At 36.6% G+C, this 23,002-nt stretch overlaps 1 protein-coding gene across 7 annotated transcripts in view; it reads left to right on the forward strand.

The window, feature by feature from the left end:
* LOC120860421 (sentrin-specific protease 6-like) overlaps nucleotides 1–23,002 on the forward strand; it is a 127,551-nt gene that overhangs the window by 94,905 nt on the left and 9,644 nt on the right. For all 7 annotated transcript variants that reach the window (XM_040236228.1, XM_040236223.1, XM_040236224.1 and 4 more), the window contains 8 exons: nucleotides 383–416; nucleotides 1,057–1,251; nucleotides 2,222–2,448; nucleotides 3,770–3,879; nucleotides 3,996–4,112; nucleotides 11,400–11,522; nucleotides 12,856–12,948; nucleotides 20,558–20,988. In XM_040236228.1, the coding sequence (XP_040092162.1) occupies nucleotides 383–416; nucleotides 1,057–1,251; nucleotides 2,222–2,448; nucleotides 3,770–3,879; nucleotides 3,996–4,112; nucleotides 11,400–11,522; nucleotides 12,856–12,948; nucleotides 20,558–20,988 (1,330 nt within the window). The remainder of the gene's footprint in view (nucleotides 1–382; nucleotides 417–1,056; nucleotides 1,252–2,221; nucleotides 2,449–3,769; nucleotides 3,880–3,995; nucleotides 4,113–11,399; nucleotides 11,523–12,855; nucleotides 12,949–20,557; nucleotides 20,989–23,002) is intronic.

Below are 23,002 nucleotides of genomic sequence, written 5' to 3' on the forward strand. Positions count from 1 at the left end.
GTTATTCTGCTACCACCAGTCCAATCAAATGTATATTTTCTATTTAAGGTTGTAACATAATCTCCTTAATCTGCCTTCTAAGTCTTTTTTTTTTTTCTTTCTGGTGTATCCTATGCATTGTTGGTAGGTTAATCTTCCAATAGCACTGTACTTATAAGGCTTCTTAACTCGGATGTCCTTAATTCTGTGTTTCCAACTATTTTTTAATGAATAGAGGCTGGCGTCATTCTCGGTATTATAAAGATCAGATGGACAAATGCAGTACATGAATCAGTTTTTTTGCCTTCTATAGGCAGAGTTCCAACAGCATGTCATTTAGGGTCTCTGTGGCAAAATCTTCCCCCAAAATCTATGATTGTTACTAATTTATCTTATTTTTTAGTTTTGTTTAGATTTTATCAAGATACAGCTAGAAGGTAAGCTGTTGTATGTCCTACTGCTCACTAAAGCTTTGTTTACACTAAAACACTTTACTGGAATAAAAAACGTTATTTTTAGAATTCACTAAGATAATTAGTTATTATATGCATTATAACAAAGGGCATTATACCTTAAGAGTAGAAATTTCATACTATAACATCAAAGAAGCTATGTTTAAGTTTTTAAGTATTCTTCATTAGAATTCTCTTTCCATCTGGGAAAAAATGTATTTAGATACTTCTTTAAGATCAAAGATTTTTCTTCATTTTCCCACTAAAGTTACCATGTACAAAATATAATAAATATGTGAGGGCTTCCCTGATGGCTCAGATAGTAAAGAATCTGCCTGCAATGCAGGAGACCCAGGTTCGATCCCTGAGTCAAAAAAGATCCCTTGGAGAAGGGAATGGCTACCCACTCCGCTATTCTTGCCTGGAAAATCCTTGGACAGGTTAGCGTGGCAGGCTATAGTCCATGGCGTTTTGGAGTCAGACACAACTGAGCAACTAACACTCTCACTTTCAGTTTTTCATAATAAATGTGTACTTTAAAATTGTAATTCCCTAGTTTGCTCCATTCATGATTTTGCCCTGTTAAGCACTGATTCCTTTTCCATTTCCGTTTGTTTTTCTCCAGAACCAGAAAATGATCCTGTAGGGATTACTTTAAATACCTCTGATCTAACAAAATGTGAATGGTGTAGTGTCCGAAAATTACCAGTAGTGTTTCTGCAGACTAAACCGGCAGTTTATCAGAAGCTGAGCATGCAGCTGCAGATGAACATGGAGGATAAAGTTTGGAATGACTGTAAAGGAGTAAATAAATTAACAGGTAAGTTATGTAGAGCAAATGTACAAGACATTGGTTAGCAGACTGTGAGTTGATATTGATAGATCCCTTAGATATATTCGTATTACCTACAATCTTGATAACGACATTATAAGATATTACTTCCCTCATTTTATAGAAGAGGAAAAGTCCATAGAAAATGGAAGTTCTGAAGATAAAACCCAGGTTTAGCCATTTGGAAAGTTTTCAAAATGGGTTGAAACCCCAAAATATACATAGTGTTTATTTAACACTGTATAATCTGAGTAAAATGAGGTGTTTTGTTTTAATGTACTGATAGAAGTTGTAACTGTAAATCAGCCATATACAGTTTTAAAGTTGGAATCTTTAAAACTTAGCCTGAATAGAAAGTTTGAAAGTTCATTAACAGGTCTTCATTTTCTACGATAAATCAGTGTGGTTCTCCAGTTTGTTTGTTTCCCTTCCCCCAAACATTTGTGGCATAGCGTGACTAGTTGTGTTCTCCTCACTAATTGCTCCTTCAGCTTAATGATAAGTAAATGATAGATAACTATGAAAGCTCCAAGAGTTGGCACATTAGTGAATATCGGTTTTTACAGTTAAATCTGGAGTTACTGCCAATTTACTTGGCAGTTTCTTATGTGTTTGATAGCAGTATTGACTGATTATATGTTTAAAATCAATATATTTGGATCCTATTAGGTGAAATAAATTAGTTACATCTATGAATAGATTCATTCTAGAGCTGCTGCTAGGGTAATGTGTTCTGGTTCGTTTCTCTTAATTAACTTAAGTGACATTGTTAGGTGATGGTATTATTGGTCCTTATTTTAGTATTTATTACATATCCACTGTATGCCAAACACTGTTTTGAACATTTATACCAGGATTTCTGGTGATGTTCTTGGAAATAACTAGTTAACTTTTTATTTTAGTATCTATTTACCTATTTTTTTCTTTTAGACTTATAATTATATTGATTTCTTTTCAGATTTGGAAGAACAATACATAATTCTAATTTTTCAAAATGGCCTTGATCCTCAGGCAAATATGCTATTTGAAAATATTATTACTGACATTGGTATAAAGAATAATGTGTCAAATTTTTTTGCGAAAATTCCCTTTGATGAAGCCAATAGCAGACTTGTTGCCTGTACAAGAACCTATGAAGAGAGCATCAAAGGAAGTTGCGTGCAAAAAGAAAACAAAATTAAAAATGTAATTATTTTTTAAATGGTAACTTTAAAGGGAAATGTGTTTCATTATCATATTGCTTGTTTGGAGTTAGCTCTTTTTATTTCCATTTCAGAATTATTTGCTTTTATATGTAATTTGTAAACTATATGGTGTCAAAACATTAACGGTGGTGGGTGATTTGTGACACAAATAGTATTTGGTACAAGTCTCAGAAGTATTTTAGTTTCTTTCCACATTCTGTTCTTGTCTTTACTTTTTGTCTCCTTTTCTTTTTCTCTCGTCCCTTTTCCTTCCCCCACCTCCACCCCCCCTCAGCATACATATACACGCAGTGCTACATTCAAAGTGACTGGTATTCTAGTCTTAAATTTGCTAGTGATTCCTGTTGGTGACATTGGCTTCAATACAAATAAAGGCATTTCGGTTCCTGATGTATTATAGTTTTATGTGTAACGTGCATACACGGTTGAAAACTTGGAAAGGAAAAATATAAACCTTTTGATTCTGACTCTCACCAATTCTAGAATAACTTGATTCTAGAATAATTGATCATGTAGTAAGTAACTCTGAAGCCACCTGAATCAAAGGCCACAATACTACTATAACATACAATATAAGTTAATCAATAAAAATACAACTTAAATACTCGAAATTTGTCTCCTACCACAGCAACTGGAGTTTGCTGACAGTTTATTAAAAATACTTAAGTGTTGCAGCCTGCCTACAAATTTGGAAATAGGGCTATCCAAGGCATAATACTGGTGAAGCTGAGCAAGACTTCACCAGAAAAGAACTATCCACACAGTTAGTGGGTTGAAGAAAAGCACAGGAGGAGGAAGGGGAACCATTCCCCTTCTTTTGCAGAATTGGCTACAGGAAATAATTCCAGAGGAAGAAAAGAGCAGCTGGAGCCGTAAGGCAGCTGTGTGGACTCAGATTTCAATGGAAGGCTCTTTCTTTAAGGACTGCTTGATTCTGGAGAACTGAAGCTCAATGGACTGTGTTCCCTGAGCCTCTGCTCCCATATTCCATGGATTTCCTAGGCACTGAACTTAGGTAGGCCTCCACTTGTAGAAGAAAAAACCACTATCTGTTCTTTGGATTTTACTAACATAATCTAATTTAATATGGATGATAGAGATCTTAGACAAGATACCAGAAAACCAGTTACAAAAATCGGAAGTATTGTTCTAGAAGCTACAGATAAAAAGAAAGTGGACCCTAGTTTTGCCTGTTTTTTATTTTTAATCCTTTTTAATTGAAAAGCATTCTTGCCTTTATCTTTCTTTTGAAATTTTTTCAAATTGATTTTGTGAACTGGTAATTTAATTTTCCTTACCAGGTGGCCCTTGAATCTAAAATACAACTTAAAAACAAACAAGAATTCCAATTTTTTGATGATGAGGAAGAAACTGGAGAGAGCCATACCATCTTCATGGGTCCTGTAGAAAAGTGAGAGAATTCCTTTACATTTGCAACACTTAAATTTCTTCTCTGTTTTATTACATTTCAGTGTTATACAGACCTATTTTTGTTTTGTTTGCTTATTTTTTAAAATTTTGTTACAGATTGATAGTATATCCACCACCTCCAGCTAAGGGAGGCATCTCCGTTACTAATGAGGACCTGCATTGTCTAAGTGAAGGAGAATTTTTAAATGATGTTATTATAGACTTTTATTTGAAGTAAGTTAATTTTCTCCTAGCCTTTTAGTAAATTTTTAGCCCATCATAATGTATATGTTTGTTTTCTAGAGTCAGAATTGTATTTTGAATTCCATCAATGCCACTTACTGTGTGACATTTGGAAAGTAATGTCTCTGTGTGTGTTTCTTCATTTTAAAAATGAGAATCATAGGAATGCAAGGGATTTCTGTGTATTAATTTTATATCCTGTGACTTTACTGTATTCATTGATTAGCTTTAGTAATTTCTGATGTCCTCTTTAGGCTTTTCTATGTAGAGGATCATGTCATCTGCAGTGAGGGTTTTACTTCTCCTTTTCCAATCTGGATTCCTTTTATTTCTATTTCTTATCTAATTGCTGTGGCTAGAACTTCCAAAACTATGATGAATGGTAGTGCTGGAGATGGTATGGAGAAAAGGGAACCCTCTTACACTGTTTGTAGGATTGCAAACTGGTACAGCCACTATGGAGAACAAGGTAGATGTTCCTTAAAAAACTGAGTATAGAACTGCCATATGACCCAGCAGTCCCAGTGCTGGGCATATACCCTGAAGAAACCGGAATTGAAACAGACACTGTGCTTTCATTGTCAGACCCAGTGTTCATTGCAGCACTATTTACAATAGCTAGGACACAGAAGCAACCTAGATGTCCATCAGCAGAGGAATGGATAAAGAAGTTGTGGTACATATACACCATGGAATATTACTCAGCTATAAGAAGGAATGCATTTGAGTCAGTTCTAATGAAGTGGATGAACCTAGAGCCTATTATACAGAGTGAAGTAAGTCAGAAGGAGAAAACCAAATACTGTATATTTAATGCATATATATGGAGTCTGATTAATCTATCTGCAGGGCAGAAAGAGATGAATACTGTATATTAACACATATATATGGAACTTAGAAAGATGGTACCAGTGGATGATTCTACATGCAGGGCAGCAAAGGAGACACAGATGTAAAGAACAGACATTTGGACTCAGTGGGAAAAGGAGAGGGTGGAATGATTTGAGAGAATAGCATTAAAACATATACATTACCCTGTGTAAAAAAGATGTCCAGCATGAGTTTGATGCGTGAAGCAGGGCACCCAAAGGTGGCGCTCTTTGACGACCTAGAGGGATAGGGTGGGGAGGAATGTGTGAGGGAGGTTCAGGATGTGGGAGAACCATGTATGCCTATGGCAAGTTCATGTGGATGTGTGCCAGAAACCATCACCATATTGTAGTTATCCTCAAAATAAATGAATTTTTTTAATGGGAATAATATCTAAAAGAATCTAGAAAAAATATCACATGCAAAGTGATCGTAAATAGTAGCTTATTACATTGTTACTGTTAGAGTGTTTGGGGCTTCCTTGATGGCCCAGATGGTAAAAAATCTGCCTGAGTGCAGGAGACCCGGGTACGATCCCTGAGTCAGCAAGATCCTCTGATGAAGGAAATGGCAACCCACTCCAGTATTCTTGCCTGGAAGATTCCGTGGACCAAGGAGCCTGATGGGCTGCGGTCCATGGGGTCTCAAAGAGAGATGACTGAATTATTGAGCACACATACACACTGTGTTAGAAGTTGATGATTTTATAGGGAATACAATTATGGGATTTAAGTATTGACAGAAGCATTAGCACGGTGCAAATATAGCAGAAAAAGAAAGCAGCATTCTCTTTGGGGGTTGAGAAATAAAGAATCAAGAAGCTTTCCTTGAAGGGCCTACATCATGATCTGGAATACACATACATAACATGTGTTTATGTATGTATAAACTGTATGTGTTTACTGCTTTGTGATATAAGATGAATGTGTGTATGAAACAAAACAACCATCAGTGTGTCTAGTGCTCTCCAATATATTTTGTTTATTCAAATGTATAATATATATATATTTTAAACTGGTTGTTAAAAGCCACTGGATTGCTTTTTATAGCCTATGATTGCAGCCCATACTTTGGGAAAAGACAGCATTATTATTCACAATGAAAGATTTTGATCAGAAAGTGACATGTAATTGTTTCCTTAAGGTCATTTTGACAAGCAGGTTTATTGTGAATGTCTAGATGAGAGATGATTTAAGCAAATTTAATTAAGGTGATATAAGAAGCCTAGTTAAGGCATTTTAGTTGTAGTGAAGAAGAAATACTGAACTGTTTTAAGAGGTAGAGTTGTTTAACAGAAGTCCTGGACTGATTGACTGCATATTAAGAAGATAAATAAATAGATGTCAAATAACTCCTAGTTTTCTTACTAGTAAGATGTCCAAATGATTTTGCCACTAACTGAACTGTGATATGACAAAAGGGACAGTGTCACTAAACAATTGTATATATGGCTATAGAGGTCAGTTGAGTTCTGACCTAGAGACACATAGAGATAGAAGGCTTTACAGATAGTAGTTTAATTAGGAGAATGGATGAAATTGCACAGTGAGGAATGTAGAATGAGAAAAAGAGCTATAAGGACAAACCCAGCAGAGTAGATTTTAAAAGAGAGCGAGTAAGGAGACAATAGATTCTGAAGGTATTTGAGAGATAAGAATTTTAAAATAAAGATTTGCTGGCAAGAGAAACTGTCCTAGATTTTAAATGCCTAACTTTGCATATGTAGTTTCTTTTGAAACCTCACCCATATTCAAGGACAAATTCAAAGTTCTTGATAACTAAATTAAAGGGTATTATTTCATAAAAATACCCAACAAAGCATATGAAAAGATCTTCAGTGTTATTAATCATCAGAGAAATGAACATCAAAACCACAGTGAGATCTCACCTCATACCCATTAAGTAGGATGGCTGCTTTATTAAAAAAAAAAAAAAAAAAAAAAATCCCCCAAAATAACAAGTGTACAAGAGAATGTGAACAAATTCCAGCCCTTGTACACAGCTGGTTGGAGTATAAGATGGAACAGCTTTTGCAGAAGACAGTGTTGTGGTTCCTCAAGAACCACAAAAATAGAACTGCCATTTGATCCAGCAGTCCTACTTCTGGATATACAAAAGAATTGAAAGTAGAGCTATTTTAGAGAGATTTGCATACCCATGTTCATAGTAGCACTATTCATAATAGCTAAAAAGTGGAAGCAACACATATGTCCATTGATGGATGAGGTTATAAACAAAGTGTGATACATATATATAATGGAGAATTATTCACCCTTAAAAGGAAGGAAACCCTTCACATGCTGCAACATGGATGAACCTGAACACATTATACAGTGTGAAATGAGACAGTCACAAAAAGACAAACACTGTATGAATCCATGTACATGAGGAAGTGAAGTAGTCAAATTCATAGAAAAGCAAAGAACTGATTCCCGAGGGCTGCAGAGCAAGGGAACAGGGAGTTACTGTTTAATGGATATAGAGTTTTGGTTTTGAAAAATAAAGTTTTGGAGATCTGTTTCACACAGTATGAATATACTTAACATTATTGAATTGTCCACTTAAAAATGGTTAAGATTGTAAACTGTTGTGCATTTTTTCCGTAAGTTTTCACGAGATGTTGTGTCTGAATACTAGTGTATACCACCTTAAGAAACCAAGCAACTGCAAAATCTTAAGCGATTGTGTAGAACAGTGCTGCCATTATTGGATAGAGTGTTCTATGAATGTCAGCTAGGCCAAGTTGTTTGACAGCTACTATTGATATCATCTTTGTCCTTAGTGATTTTATACCTGCTTGTTCTCTCAATTCCTGAGAAAGTCATTAATCTCCAACTATAATTATTAACTTGTCTATTTCTCCTTAATGTATTGTGAAGGTCTTTTGTTAGCTACATGTATGTTAATGTCTTCTTGGAGAATCAAGCCCCTTATCATTACATAATATTCCTTTTTATTCTTGATAATCTCCTTGTTTTTAATCCTACTTTGTTCAAAATTAATATAGCTACTACAGCTTTTTTTTTGGTTCATGTTTGTGTGATGTATGTTTCTTCATCCTTTTACTTTTAACCTATGTCTTTATGTTTAAAAAATTCTTTCTGAAGGCATATAGATGTATCTAAAAAATAAGTTCCTATATTTTTTTACATTTTAGTTTATTGTATTGCATAGTAAATAGTCTATACTTTTTAGAGTAGAGATTTTATAGTTATTTTTTTGAAATTATTTTCAGTAGGCCTCTTGACATCATATAGTTAAACTTTAAAGCAAATTTTATACAATGAACTTACATTATCTACAAGTTCTGCCTTTTCTCATGCAAATCACTGTTCCAAATAATCTAACAAAATGCATGATTTTAAAAACTCCGTTTATATTTCTCTCATGATTTTTAGAAGCAAGTTAAAAAGAGGAAACTTTTTCAGATTTCACTATTGAAATAAGTAATTCAGTTGCCACCAGGGCTGCTCGTTCTTTTCCGTTTCTAACTCTACAAGTTAGAAGCAAACCTTTAAACAGTTTGCCATACTTATAAGAGGTAGAAGGGCATTGAATCTAGAGAATGTTAATAAAATACAGAGGGAAAGATCTTTTAACTTCATCCTGTAATTAAATTTCATAATTAAATTATTAGATTGTCCTCCTTTAACAGGTGCATGAGTTTTAATATTTAAATGATTTATACATGGAAAGAAAGAAATTTCAAAGTGAAAGAAATTCCTGGGGGTTGTTTTGTGTGATAAACTTGGATTTCCCTTTAATTCTAGAATAAGAAACAGCTATTCAAGTTAAAATTAATAATTCTAATACATGTACATGAAAAACCCAGAATTGTATATCGTCACAGAAATGTTAATACTTATGGATGTATATCAGATTAGAGAGACAGAACTAGTTACTTTAAAAGGCTTTTTGAAGTTTTGTTTTTTCACTTTTATGTCTTTAATTCCTCTAGGATTTGTTTTTATGCATGGTATCAGATAGAGACCTAATTTCATATTTTTCAATGTGGACAAATAATTGCCCTGGTATTATTTGTGAGGCAGTTCATTCTCTCCCCACCAGTGTGAAATCCTGCCTCTGCCATATACTAAGATAACAGTGGCACAGATCTGTTTTCAGGACTCTGTAGTCTGTTCCATTGGCCGTGTACCTATCCCTGCATCAGTACCACACTGCCATGATTACTATCTTTATTCTTGTTATCTAAAAAGGCAATACTCTTCACAAGTGTTTTGGATATGCTTGACCTTTTTAATTCTTTCAGACAAATTTTAGTATCAGCCCATCAAATACAATTTTTAAAATTCTTTTGAGATTTTGATTGTGATTGCACTGAATCAGTTAACCTCAACTGGAGGCAGCTTTGGCTCCAGGGGATGTTTGACAATGTCTGTGGACATTTTTGATTCTCACAAAAGGAAAGGATTAATCTAATAGCATCTAGTGGGTGGAGTCTAGAGATAACGCTAAACACACTACACTGCACAGGACACTCCCAGCAACAAAGAATTATCTGGCTTAAAATGTCAATGGTGCCAAGCTTGAGGAGCCCGCCACTAAATTTATGCAATTTGGGGATGACTGATACTTATATTTTTGAGTATTTCAGTAAAAATATTTTCTGATCTTATAGCCAGCCATCATGATAAAACATTTCTAATATGTCTGTAGATCTTTCTTAAGTTTTCTGTATGAAAATCCTTTCATCTTTAAATAAATTAATTTTGTACATTTACAAAAATAAAGCATGCTTTATTTAGTACACAAACAGACTAAAGTATAGTCTGTTTTCTTAAGTCACCAAATCCCATTGTTCATTCAGTTCAGTTTACAAAGGAGCCATTGTCATTTGTTTTGGTAAAGCAGCGTGGTTCACCCATTATGGTTATAGTCTGTAAGTTCAAGTCTAATTGATTACATGCTTCCCTGGTGGCTCAGAGGTTAAAGTGCCTGCCTCCAATGTGGGAGACCCAGGTTCGATCCGTGGGTCAGGAAGATCCCCTGGAGAAGGAAATGGTAACCCACTCCAGTATTCTTGCCTGGAGAATCCCATGGAGGGAGAAGCCTGGTAGGCTACAGTCCATGGGGTCGCAAAGAGTTGGACATGACTGAGCGACTTCACTTCACTTCTGTTTTGAATATAAGATGTAGAATTCAGTAGTTGATTTAAACTGTGTCATGAGCTGATTCACTGTCATATCTTTTGTGGGGGCACACTGAGTTGCCCTAAAGCAAGAAATCTGTAATTTATGTCCTTTTTGAGCTTTAGAATTATTGAATATTATGACTAAAGTGACAGGTCTCAAAGGTGTGCCCTGTGGGTACTTCCTGTTTCTGTGCAAGATTTCGCAAGGTTTTCCTATGAGCCTCATTTTAATAAGATGAATGTGGCCATAAGCTTGACTTTGCATACCTCCTTTGAGGGAGTATAGGACATACACAATTAAATTTAATGTATTATAATTTATCTTTGTAATTTAAAGGACCATGTCTATTTAATATAGACCTACCTTCAGGAAAAAAAAAACTAAAGCAAGGAAAAATTAGAACTGATATAAGATCACTTTAAAGATTAGACATTGTTACAACCTCACCACTGTACAGGTTCGTTCTGTTTCATTTCTGTTTTTATAAAAAGTAGTCTATGGCTAGGTCATCATGGTTTATTAAGTGTTTAAAACAAAATAATACATAAAGATAGCTTTATTAAGATATAGTGCATATACCATACAGATCATGCATTTCAACTGTATAATTCCAGTGGTTTTTAGTGTGTTCAGTTTTGAAGCCACAACCATAATTAATACTAGAACATTTTCATCCCTCACAGAATTCAGTACCCATTAGGAGTGACTACCGATTTCCCTCGAACCTTACTAGCAGCTCTGGCAACCACCAGTCTCCTCATTATGTCTATGGATTTGCATATTCTGAACATTTCATATACATGGAATCATACAATATGTGCTTTTCTGTGGCTAGCTTCTTTCACTTAGCGTAACATTTTCAAGGTTCTTTTCATGAAACTACATGCACCAACTTCATTCCTTTTTATTGCTGTGTAATTTTCCATTGTATTCATATACCACATTTTCCATTCATGGACTGATGAGCATTTCTAGCATTTCTGTTGGTTGGCTTTGATAAAGTTTATGTGAATGTTCATAAATGTGCCCTTGTTTAAAAAGATTAGATCTTTCAAGTTCTAGTTTTACTCTGAAATATCATGTTTTATTGCTTACAAATAATCTGATAGTAATCATTGTCTAGAATATGAAATTTTGTTTATAAAGTCTTTCAGTTTAAAGGCATGGAGATTGGTGGTAAATAGGTATTTGATCGCTCTGTTTTTAGTACCCAAACTTAAGTTCATTTTGTTTGGAATTGCTTCTTATAAAACAGGTATTTGGTGCTTGAAAAATTGAAGAAAGAAGAAGCTGACCGAATTCATATATTCAGTTCTTTTTTCTATAAACGCCTTAATCAAAGGGAGAGGAGAAATCTTCATGAAACAACTAATCTATCGTAAGTCAAGCTTTTTGAAAATACTTAATAGATGTACTAAGTCACTTAAGTTTAACATAGGAAAAAAATCACTTGTTTATGTTAAAGCAACTTTTTTTTCCTTCTATTCTCAATTAGCAAAATTTATATAGCTTATAATATTTAAAACCCAAAGAATACCTGGGATTCGTAAAGGTTTTAGGTCTAATATGTTGATCGATATTTTCCAAATATATCTGAAAGTTTAAAAAAGGAAAATTACTTGAATCTTATTAAATCTTAAAAATTATTAAATGCTAATCGCTCTGTTTTACCCTACATGTTCCACCTGTAGCATCTAACAGTGGAACCTGTGAATCTGTAATATTAATAAGTTCTTTGGATAATAATTCTCAGACAAGGAAACAGTATTCTACATGTGAGCCCTGAGTTATTTATAATGCCTTTCCATATAGTGAGTGCATCCAGCTCTAATACTTGCTGGTAATTGGTTACAAGACGCACACAGAGAGTCCATTGTTGTTATCAGTGCTATTAAGTGTCTTGAGTCAATGGCTGTTGTGTACGATATAAATAAATTTTCTAATGTTTCAGTGATACACAATTTTGTATCTTAGAGTTTATGGTGAAAGAAAGAAAGTGAAAGTCACTCAGTAGTGTCCTACTCTCTGCAACCCCATGGACTATGCAGTCCATGGAATTCTCTAGGCCAGAATACTGGATTGGGTAGTCTTTCCCTTCTCCAGGGGATCTTCCCAATCCAGGGATCAAACCCACGTCTCCTGCATTGCAGGTGAATTCTTTACCAGCTGAGCCACCAGGGAAGCTCAAGAATACTGGAGTGGGTAGCCTATCCCTTCTCCAGGGGAACTTCCCAACCCAGAAATTGAACCAGGGTCTCCTGCATTGCAGGCAGATTCTTTACCAGCGGAGCGATCAGGGAAGCCCAGAATTGATGGTAGTGGTTGGTTTTGAACAGTGCTGATAATCTGTCCTGTTTTATCTACTGTAAAATAGTGCTCACTTTTCCTCCTCTCTTCACCTTAGTTCTTATAGGTCACAGTCTGATACACACTCAATATTTTTGCTAAAACCAGTTCTGCAACAATAAGCACCCTAGTAAGTAATAGTAGGAATTAAAGAATCTCTTTCGTCCAGATTCAGTGATGGCCAGTTTCACATCTTCCCAGCTCCATCTCAGATATTTTGCTTTCTTTTCACATCTTGTTAAATCCTCTTATACAGCTGTTTGATCTGTTGACATCTTAATAGCTGTAATGAATGAATTGCTGCATATAGGCTGACAACACTGGAAACATTTCAGAAGCTTGATAGTTTTCCTCTTGTCTTACAGAATACAGCAGAAGCGACATGGAAGAGTAAAAACATGGACCCGGCATGTAGATATTTTTGAGAAGGATTTTATTTTTGTACCCCTTAATGAAGCGTGAGTAACAATTTCCTTTATGTAAATGTGATGGCAATTTTTAGAAAATATGTTTATGAGGTGAATAATTCATCCAGTTTTAAACTTCTTTCTGAAATTTGTTGTATATGTTGATACTTATACTCCTTATTTTATGGAAATTAATATACTTTTTCAGTGAATCATATAAGATATGGAATTTTACAAGTACTCAATAAGAAATCTTCCTAATTTCATTTTATTCATCAGTGTAGAATAATGTCATCTTTTAAAAATGGTACTTGTGGTCTAGGAGACATCCTGTAGAAAACACTGCCTTGTACAGAATGGTGATTAGGTCACACAGAAGAATTTGGCTTTTTAGTTTATAAAACACACTTTGACTCAACCAAAATGAAGAGAAGGTGGCTGGATTTATGTCATTTGCTCACTGAAAGCCGTGTTTACTACCTGGAGGTGTTTCCAGAGTAAACAGAGGTGGTAAACATTTTATGTTATTGTCACCCAGTGACTAGAGAGGCATAGATGTACGTTAGTATTATTATACAATTTGAACTTGAGAGTTTCTGTATTTCATTTTCTAACTGTCCTGCCCTCCAGCCAAAGACCTCCAGGAATACTCTTGTAATTGGGCAGCATGGGTTTAGTACTTGCATTAAGTGAGAACATATACCATGGCCGACCATGACTCCTCTAAATAAAAATGTGTTTGAAAGAGGCAGTAACAGAATTTGGTCTTTGTTATGGTGGTTTGAGGGAAGGTCTAAGGAAGCAGTGGTTTGTTTGGGTAAAGATCTCAGTCAGTCAATTCAGTCGCCCAGTCGTGTCCAACTCTTTGCGACCCAATGCACTGAAACACACCAGCCCTCCTGTTGATCACTAACTCCCAGAGTTTACTCAACCTCATGTCCATTGAGTCAGTGATGCCAACCAACCATCTCATCCTCTGTCGTCCCATTCTCCTCCCACCTTCAATCTTCCCAACATCAGGGTCTTTCCCAGTGAGTCAGGCTCTTTGCATCAGGTGGCCAAAGTATTGGAGTTTCAGCTTCAGCATCAGTCCTTCCAAAGAACACCCAGGACTGATCTCCTTTAGGGTGGACTGGTTGGATCTCCTTGCAGTCCAAGGGACTCTCAAGAGTCTTCTCCAACACCACAGTTCAAAAGCATCAATTCTTTGGTGCTCAGCCTTCTTTATAGTACAACTCTCACATCCTTACATGACTACTGGAAAAACCATAGCTTTGACTAGACAGACTTTTGTTGGTAAAGTAATGTCTCTCTCTGCTTTTTAATATGCTGTCTAGGTTGGTCATAACTTTTCTTCCAAGGAGTAAGCGTCTTTTTATTTCATGGCTGCAGTCACCGTATGCAGTGATTTTGGAGCCCCCCAAAATAAAGTCTGTCACTGTTTTCATTGTTTCCCCATCTATTTGCCATGAAATGATGCCATGATCTTAGTTTTCTGAGTGTTGAGTTTTAAGCCAAATTTTTCACTCTCCTCTTTCACTTTCATCAAGAGGTTTTTTATTTCCTCTTCATTTTCTGCCATAAGGGTGGTGTCATCTGCATATCTAAGGTTATTGATATTTCTCCCGGCAATCTTGATTCCAGCTTAAGCTTCCTCCAGCCCAGCATTTATCATGATGTACTCTGCATATAAGTTAAAATGAGCAAGCTGACAATATACAGGCTTGACGTACTCGTTTCCCTATTTGGAACCAGTCTGTTATGTTCAGTTCTAACTGTTGCTTCCTAATCTGCATACAGATTTTTAAAGAGGCAGGTCAGGTGGTCTGATAATTTTCCACAGTTTGTTGTGATCCACACAGTCAAAGGCTTTGGTATAGTCAATAAAGCAGAAGTAGATGTTTTTCTGGAACTCCCTTGCTTTCTCAATGATCCATTGGATGTTGGCAATTTGATCTCTTGTTCCTCTGCCAGCTTGAACATCTGAAAGTTCACGGTTCATGTACCATTGAAGCCTAGCTTAGAGAATTTTGAGCATTTCTTTACTAGCGTGTGAGATGAGTGCATTTGTGTGGTAGTTTGAGCATTCTTTGGCATTGCCTTTCTTTGGGATTGGAATGAAAACTGACCTTTTCTAGTCCTGTGGCCACTGCTGAGTTTTCCAAATTTGCTGGCATATTGAGTGCAGCACTATCACAGCATCATCTTTTAGGACTTGTAATAGCTCAACTGGAATTCCATCACCTCCACTACCTTTGTTCATTATGATGCTTCCTAAGGCCCACTTGACTTTGCCTTCCAAGATGTCTGGCTCTAGGTGAGTGATCACACCATTGTGATTATCTGGGTTGTGAATATCTTTTTTTTTTTTGTACAGTTCTGTGTATTCTTGCCATCTTTTCTTAATATCTTCTGCTTCTGTTAGGTCCATACCATTTCTGTCCTTTATTTTGTCCATCTTTGCATGAAATGTTCCCTTGGTTTCTCTAATTTTCTTGAAGAGATCTCTAGTCTTTCCCATTCTATTGTTTTGCTCTTTTTTTGGCATTGATCACTGAGGACGGCTTTCTTATCTCTCCTTACTATTCTTTGGAACTCTGCATTCAAATGGGTATATCGTTCCTTTTCTCCTTTGCCTTTTGCTTCTCTTCTTTTCACAGCTATCTGTAAGGCCTCCCCAGACAGCCATTTGCCTTTTTGCATTTCTTTTCCGTGGGGATGGTCTTGATCCTTGTCACCTGTACAATGTCACGAACTTCCATCCATAGTTTTTCACGCACTGTCTATCAGATCTAATTCCTTGAATCTGTTTGTCACTTCCAGAGTAATCGTAAGAGATTTGATTTAGGTCATACCTGAATGGTCTAGTAGTTTTCCCCACTTTCTTCAATTTCAGTCTGAATTTGGCAATAAGGAGTTCATGATCTGAGTCACAGTCAGCTCCTGGTCTTGTTTCTGCTGACTGTGTAGAGCTTCTCCATCTTTGGCTGCAAAGAATATAATCAGTCTGATTTCGGTATTGACCATCTGGTGATGTCCATGTGTAGAGTCTTCTCTTGTGTTGTTGGAAGAGTGTATTTGCTATGACCAGATCACTCTCTTGGCAAAACTGTTATTAGACTTTGCCCTGCTTCATTCTGTACTCCAAGGCCAAATTTGCCTGTTACTCCAGGTATCTCTTGACTTCTTACTTTTGCATTCCAGGCCCCCATAATGAAAAGGACATCTTTTTCGGGTATTAGTTCTAGAAGGTCTTGTAGGTCTTCGTAGAACCGTTCAACTTCAGCTTCTTCAGCATTACTGTTCAGGGCATAGACTTGGATTACTGTGATATTGAATGGTTTGCCTTAGTAACGAACAGAGATCATTCTGTCGTTTTTGAGATTGTATCCAAGTACTGCATTTCAGACTCTTTTGTTGACTATGATGTCTACTCCATTTCTTCTGAGGATTCTTGCCCACAGTAGTGGATATAATGGTCATCTGAGTTAAATTCACTCAGTCCAGTCCATCTGATTTGTTTGTTGATTCCTAAAGTGTCAGTGTTCATCTTGCCTTCTCCTGTTCGACCACTTCCAATTTGCCTTGATTCGTGGACCTAACATTGCAGGTTCTTATGCAGCATTACTCTTTATAGCTTCAGTGTTTACTTCCATCACCAATCACATCCACTACTGGATGTTGTTTTTGTTTTAGCTGTGTCTCTTTATTCTTTCTGGAGTTATTTCTCCATTTATCTCCAGTAGCATATTGGGCACCTACAGACCTGGGGAGTTCATCTTTCAGTGTCCTATCTTTTTGCCTTTTCATACTGTTCATGGGGTTCTCAAGGCAAGAATACTGAAGTGGTTTGCCATTCCCTTCTCTAGTGGACCATGTTTTGTCAAAACTCTCCACCATGACCCATCTGTCCTGGGTGGCCCTACTGGGAATGGTTCATAGTTTCATTGAGTTAGACGAGGCTGTTGTCCATGTGATTAGATTGGTTAGTTTTCTGTGATTGTGGTTTTCAGTCGGTCTTCCCTCTGATGGAGAAGGATAATAGGGTTATGGAAGCTTCCTGATGGGAGAGACTGATTGAGGGGGAAACGGTCTTGTGATGGGCGGGGCCATGCTCAGTAGATTTTTAGTCCAGTTTTCTGTTGCTGGCTGGGGCTGTGTTCCCTCCCTGTTATTTACCTGGGGCCAAACTCTGGTGGAGGTAATGATGATAATGGCCACCTCCTTCAAAAGGTCCCATGCTGGCCCTGCTATAGTCAGTGCCCCGGCCCTGCAGCAGGCCGCCGCCAACCCATGCCTCCACCAGAGTGTCTCTGGACACTCACGGGCAAGTCTGAGTCAGTCTCTTGTGGGGTCACTGCTCCCTTCTCCTGGGTCCTGGTATGCACAAGGTTCTGTTTGTGCCCTCCAAGAGTCTCTTTACCCTGTCCTGTGTAAGTTCTGGTGGCTCTATGGTGGGGTTAATGGTGTCCTTCTCCAAGGAGGGCTTATGCAATACCCAAGCCTCCTGCACCCAGAGCCCCTGCCCCTGCGACAGGCCACTGCTTATCCGTTCCTCTGCAGGAGACACTCAAACACATCTCTGGGACCTGGTGTACACAAGGTATGTTTGAGCCCTCTGAGCGTTGTTGGTAGGTATGGAGTTTGATTCTAAAGGCGATTTCACCTACCATCTTGCTGGGGCTTCTCCTTTGCCCTTGGACATGGGTTATCTCCTCACAGCTGCTCCAGCGGCATACATTCACTCATTTAGCAAAAAAGATATTTGGTATTTTGAAGGGTTGCACTGTGACCTTATATTTGTCTCTGCTAAGACAAATTATGAAATGACCTTGCTTTGTCTCATTTTTATCATGGTTGCAGAGTAACTTTGTCTGAGGTTGGTGTTCTGTAAGATTTTTAATGTCTAATAAGCCTGTCTGTGCCAAGCTAGCTTCTGAACGTGCTCTTTTTCTCAGTATAAAAAACATTTACTCTGTAGTATAGTCAGATTCTTTTTATTTAAAATCATGCTTTAATTATAACAGCTATTATGATCTCTAATTAGCCCAGCCAAAGATAGGTAGACTAGGTTAAAACATTGGTTATGACTGTAAAGCCCAACCTCTTCAAAATGATTTGAGTCAAACATAGTATCATAGTATCAATAAAATTTAAAACTAAGTTTAAAACTAATCTTTATAATGTCTTTATTCTCCTCAAAATTAGATTTCTTGACATTAATTTGTCATATCAAGTAGCACATGAGCTGCCCACTTGGTAAAAGGGAGGGATATACATGGGAAGCCATTTGTCAGAAATTAATTATAAAAGTTTAAAATAAAAATATAATTTGAGGCATATGTAATTTAGTAATAGAGGCACATCCTTAGTCATGGTATCTGATGTGGATGGACGCTGTGTTTAGTGCTTTGTGTCATCTTGGTGGTCTTGTTGAAAGAGAGTGAATTAGTTGTGTTCTGCAGGAGAACTGTGCTGTTTGTACATGGAAGAATAACTTCCAGATCATGAGGACTTTTTATAAAGAGATAAAACTAATTAGATAGGCGCCCTGTATTCGTTATCTATTTTAATTTTCCTGGTGGTGGTTAAGCTAAAAGTTGATAAGCTATTTGTTAAAAATTGTTGCAGTAATTGACAAGGAACACAAATTTGATGTTTGGATCTAATCCAAACATCAAATTAAACTAAGTGAAATTGCCTGTTTTAGCCATGTCTCCCACTAATGGCTTAAGGTCAAGATATCTGCCATTAAAAGGGATCATAAAAGCAAAACTCCGGCTCTTAGAGGTTGAAAGTGAGGTCAAATGTATCCGATTCAGCTTTCTCTTTACAGCTAGGTGAAGGAAGATTTTTTTTTCCCCAAGTTATTAGATAAGGCAACAGAAAAACTATGGCTCATCCATATTGTCATAGCTGAAAAATGTTTATAACTGTGACAGACTTCGGTTTCAGCTGTAAGTTGAGAATCACTGTGTTATACCATGTTTAATCAATTTTTAAAGCACATTTTTTCACTTTATAACCTTTCTGAAGTTGAGATGTGACTTAGTGTCAGCTGTGTCTTTGAGTTGATGAAGTGAGGAAAATGGTGTGCACGCTTCTCCCAGCCTGGCCTGACCTAAGTCCATAGGGTCCTGAGGATTAATAATTAAGAGGAGAGAAGCATTTCTCCATCTGGATTTTCAGTACTGAGGATGAAGGCAGCCTCTGTGAACTTTTCTACTTACTGTGTCTAGTGAAGAGACATACAGTGCTTCTTAGTATTACCTTGGGGAAATTTAATATTTTGCATAAATAGAATATGCAATAACTTTTGTCTGGGTCAACATTCATTTTTCATACAGCAAATATCTACTGAACTCCATACTCTATGACAGATATTGTGCTCAGCTAATAAATTATCTGACATCTTTAGCCTGTTTATTGGAATGGGTTGCCATTCCCTTCTCCAGGGAATCTTCCCAACCCAGGGATCAAACCTGGGTTTCCTGCATTACAGGCTGATTGTTTACTGTCTGAGCCACCAGGGAAGACCCTTTCACATAACACTGTGCCTAGCAAATAGTAAACCCTGAATAAAATTAATTAGATTAATGAATATTAGCCACTTTTAGCTGTATAGCTTCTTACTCATAGCTTATATCCTACTGTCATGAACTGTGATGATACCTGAATTCAGCTCTAGCTGATACTTCTGTACTGATAATTAGACTAGATACATTATTTCAATTTAGTGTATTTTATTTCAGTAGAGTATGAGACAAGAATAATATTTTCAGTATTAAGAAATCCTTACATTATTAATATAGCCTAATAAGTGTTATTAGTACTTATTAATACCTAATATTAATACTTAATAATACCTAGTTAATATTAACCAAGCTTCCCTGATAGATTGGTTGGCAAAGAATCTGCCTGCAGTGCAGGAGACTCCAGTTCGATTGCTGGGTCTGGAAGATCCACTGGAGAAGGGATAGGCTCCCCACTCCAGTATTCTTGGGCTTCCCTGGAGACCTAGATTCGATCCCTGGGTTGGAAAGATCCCCTGAAGAAGGGAAAGGCTACCCACTCAGGCATTCTGGCCTGGAGAATTCCATGGACTGTATAGTTCATGCGGTTGCAAAGAGTCAGACACAACTGAGCACTCACTCACTCACCTTATTAATAAGAAAAACATGGATGAAAAGTTGTTAAAAAACTATTATGTACAATATTTAGAAAATGTTAAACTTATAAAGTCTAATTAGTTAGACTGCTGAAGATATTTTAATGTTGCTGGTTTTTTACCCTTGGCATAAATAAAACAAAGGAAAGGTAAATGGGAATGATGAATTGCAGTGATGTAATATACATTTTGTTAAATTGCCTGGAAAACGATGAATTTTTCATTCCAAAAGCAAGAAAATGTTCAAAGGATTGTTTGCAAAAGTGAATGCAGGCTATGTAATTCTGACAAAAACTATGTTATTTTTGAATAGACATTATACTCTGTTAATGAATCAGTGAGTCTTCAAACAAGTAGATTAAGGATTGAAAGAATTGGGCATTCTTAATAAATTTGTTTATAGAAGCTTTAGAAAAAATATTTTAATATTTATTGCCAAATATAATAAACTTTTATAGTAATATATTCAGTAGTTTCATTTGTTTTTTACAGTGCACACTGGTTTTTGGCCGTTGTTTGTTTCCCTGGTTTGGAAAAACCAAAGTATGAACCTAATCCTCATTACCATGAAAATACAATCACGCAAAAAAGTTCACCTGTAGAGGACAGTTGTATTTCTTCTCCTTCAGCCAGTGAAATGGACAGTTGTTCACAAAACTCTGCTGCCAAGCCTGTAATTAAGAAGATGTTAAACAGAAAGCATTGCGTAGCTGTAATTGATTCAAATAATGAACAGGAAGAAAGTGACCCTCGTTACCGGAGAAACATAAGCAGTGTGAAATGTAGTCTGAAAAAAATAAATCATACTGCAAGTGAAAATGAAGAACCGAATAAAGGAGAACCCACAGGCCAGAAATTTGTTGATAGGACTGAAAGTGAGAATGGCCTACAGAATGAATATTTAAGTTCTATGCATCATACAGGTATGTTACTAAATGTTTTAAAAAAATAAAAAAATTCAGAATAAGTTGGATTTTTTAGAAATAGGATTAAAATTTCAGGGTGCACTTTTTCTTAAAGTCAGGTTTATTGTATAATTTACTTACAGTAACATTCACTCATAAATATAGCTCAGTGAGCTTTGATAAATATATATAGTCATGTAGTCATTACAGCAATAGAGATTTAGAACCTTGCCATTACTCAAAACAATTCTCTTGTACCCCCTTGATAGTGAGTCTCCTCCCCTCATCCTTACAAAGTGTGCAGTTTTAAAATTAAAGTACAAGGTCTGCTTTTTCCATTTGTAGGAACTTGGACTTGTTTTTATTTTGTAGGAAATTTACTTATTCAGCATAAACAGTAGTTGCACAATCTTAGATCTATAAGGCAAATTAGTTTGATCTTCTCAATTTACAGATGGGCAAATTGAGATCAAGAGGCAAAAAATTAAAGCTTTTTCCTCCAAATAGTTGTTGACATTCAAATTAAAGGTTAGTTCCTGTTCCTCACTCTCTTTCATGGTTTTCAGTGGAAAGAAGGGCACTGGTCCAACCTCTGCTTTTTTATTTCCTTTCAGTTCTAATAAATTGCTTCTTTCCTTGAATCAGGTCCATATTACTAGCACTTATTCTAGAAATCTAAGGTTTCTCTTCAAATACTTAAATTTTTTATCAAGTCAACTGCAGAATTTCCACTTCAACCTCAAAGTAAAATAGTCCACTTCATGAACTATAGTATGCTATATATATAAGATAGCAAACTTAATAAACTATGAATAGATTTAATACACTCTCTTTGGAGGAAAAAACTCAGTATAAGACATAGAAGAAATTATGTGACCTCAGAAAGAACCTATCAAAAGTTGTGAATGCTGAGCATACTTCGGGTACTTCTACCAGCCTGTTATTTTAGTAAATCAGAAAGCTGTTGCTGCATTCTTTCAAAAATATTTTTTGTTTGACATGCTCAGCTGCATAAAGCTGGTATTAGGCCTATGGATATTGGTCTTTAAGAGGCAAAAGGGGGGAATTTAGCAGATAAGGAAAAAAGTGCATCAAAACCAAGCAGATAAATGCAGTTGACCCTTGAACAGCATGGGATTTAGGGGTGCTGACCCTCTGACAGTCAAAATCCACCTCTGACTTTATCTTCAGCCATTTATGTCGTACCACACTTCTACATCCACAGATTCACATCCCTGGATTCAGCCAGCCTCGGATTGTGCAGTACTGTGCTAACCTCTTTCTTGGGCAGAAAAAAAATCCTTGTGTAAGTGGACCAGTGCAGTTCAAACCTGTGCTGTTCAAGGGTCAACAGTACTTATTTTTATTGCTCATTTTCTAATATATTTCATCAGGGAGGAAATGGAATGAAGAAAGGCAAAATAGGTAGTCACGAAGTCACTGTAATTTTTTTTTCAGTTTTAGTATTTTAATACTTGAATAGAAGAAAAAAGTAATAAAAGGCATTGAATAGCTACATTAATTACCATTTTGCTACACTGAAAGCATTGCTTAGATGGGCACTCTGAAGATTACGCCTTCAAGGCAGTGTGCACTGTTTGTGTGCCTTTGAACAAAGTCCTGCCAATTAGTACATGAGAAGATGCTGGATATCATTAGTCATGAAGGAACTATAAATCAAAACCACAAGCCTATAGAGTGGATTAATGGCTGCTTAAGCCTTTTTATCGGAGAAGGCAATGGCAACCCACTCTAGTCCTCTTGCCTGGAAAATCCCATGGACGGAGGAGCCTTGTAGGCTGTAGTCTATGGGGTCACGAAGAGTCGGACACTTACTGAGCGACTTCACTTTCACTTTTCACTTTCATGTATTGGAGAAGGAAATGGCAACCCGCTCCAGTGTTCCTGCCTGGAGAATCCCAGGGACAGCAGAGCCTGGTGGGCTGCCATCTGTGGGGTCGCACAGAGTCGGACACGACTGAAGGGACTTAGCAGCAGCAGCAGCAAGCCTTTTTATAGAGCATGGCTAGAA

Source organism: Oryx dammah, unplaced genomic scaffold, assembly GCF_014754425.2.
Source record: "Oryx dammah isolate SB20612 unplaced genomic scaffold, SCBI_Odam_1.1 HiC_scaffold_11072, whole genome shotgun sequence".
Taxonomy (NCBI): domain Eukaryota; kingdom Metazoa; phylum Chordata; class Mammalia; order Artiodactyla; family Bovidae; genus Oryx; species Oryx dammah.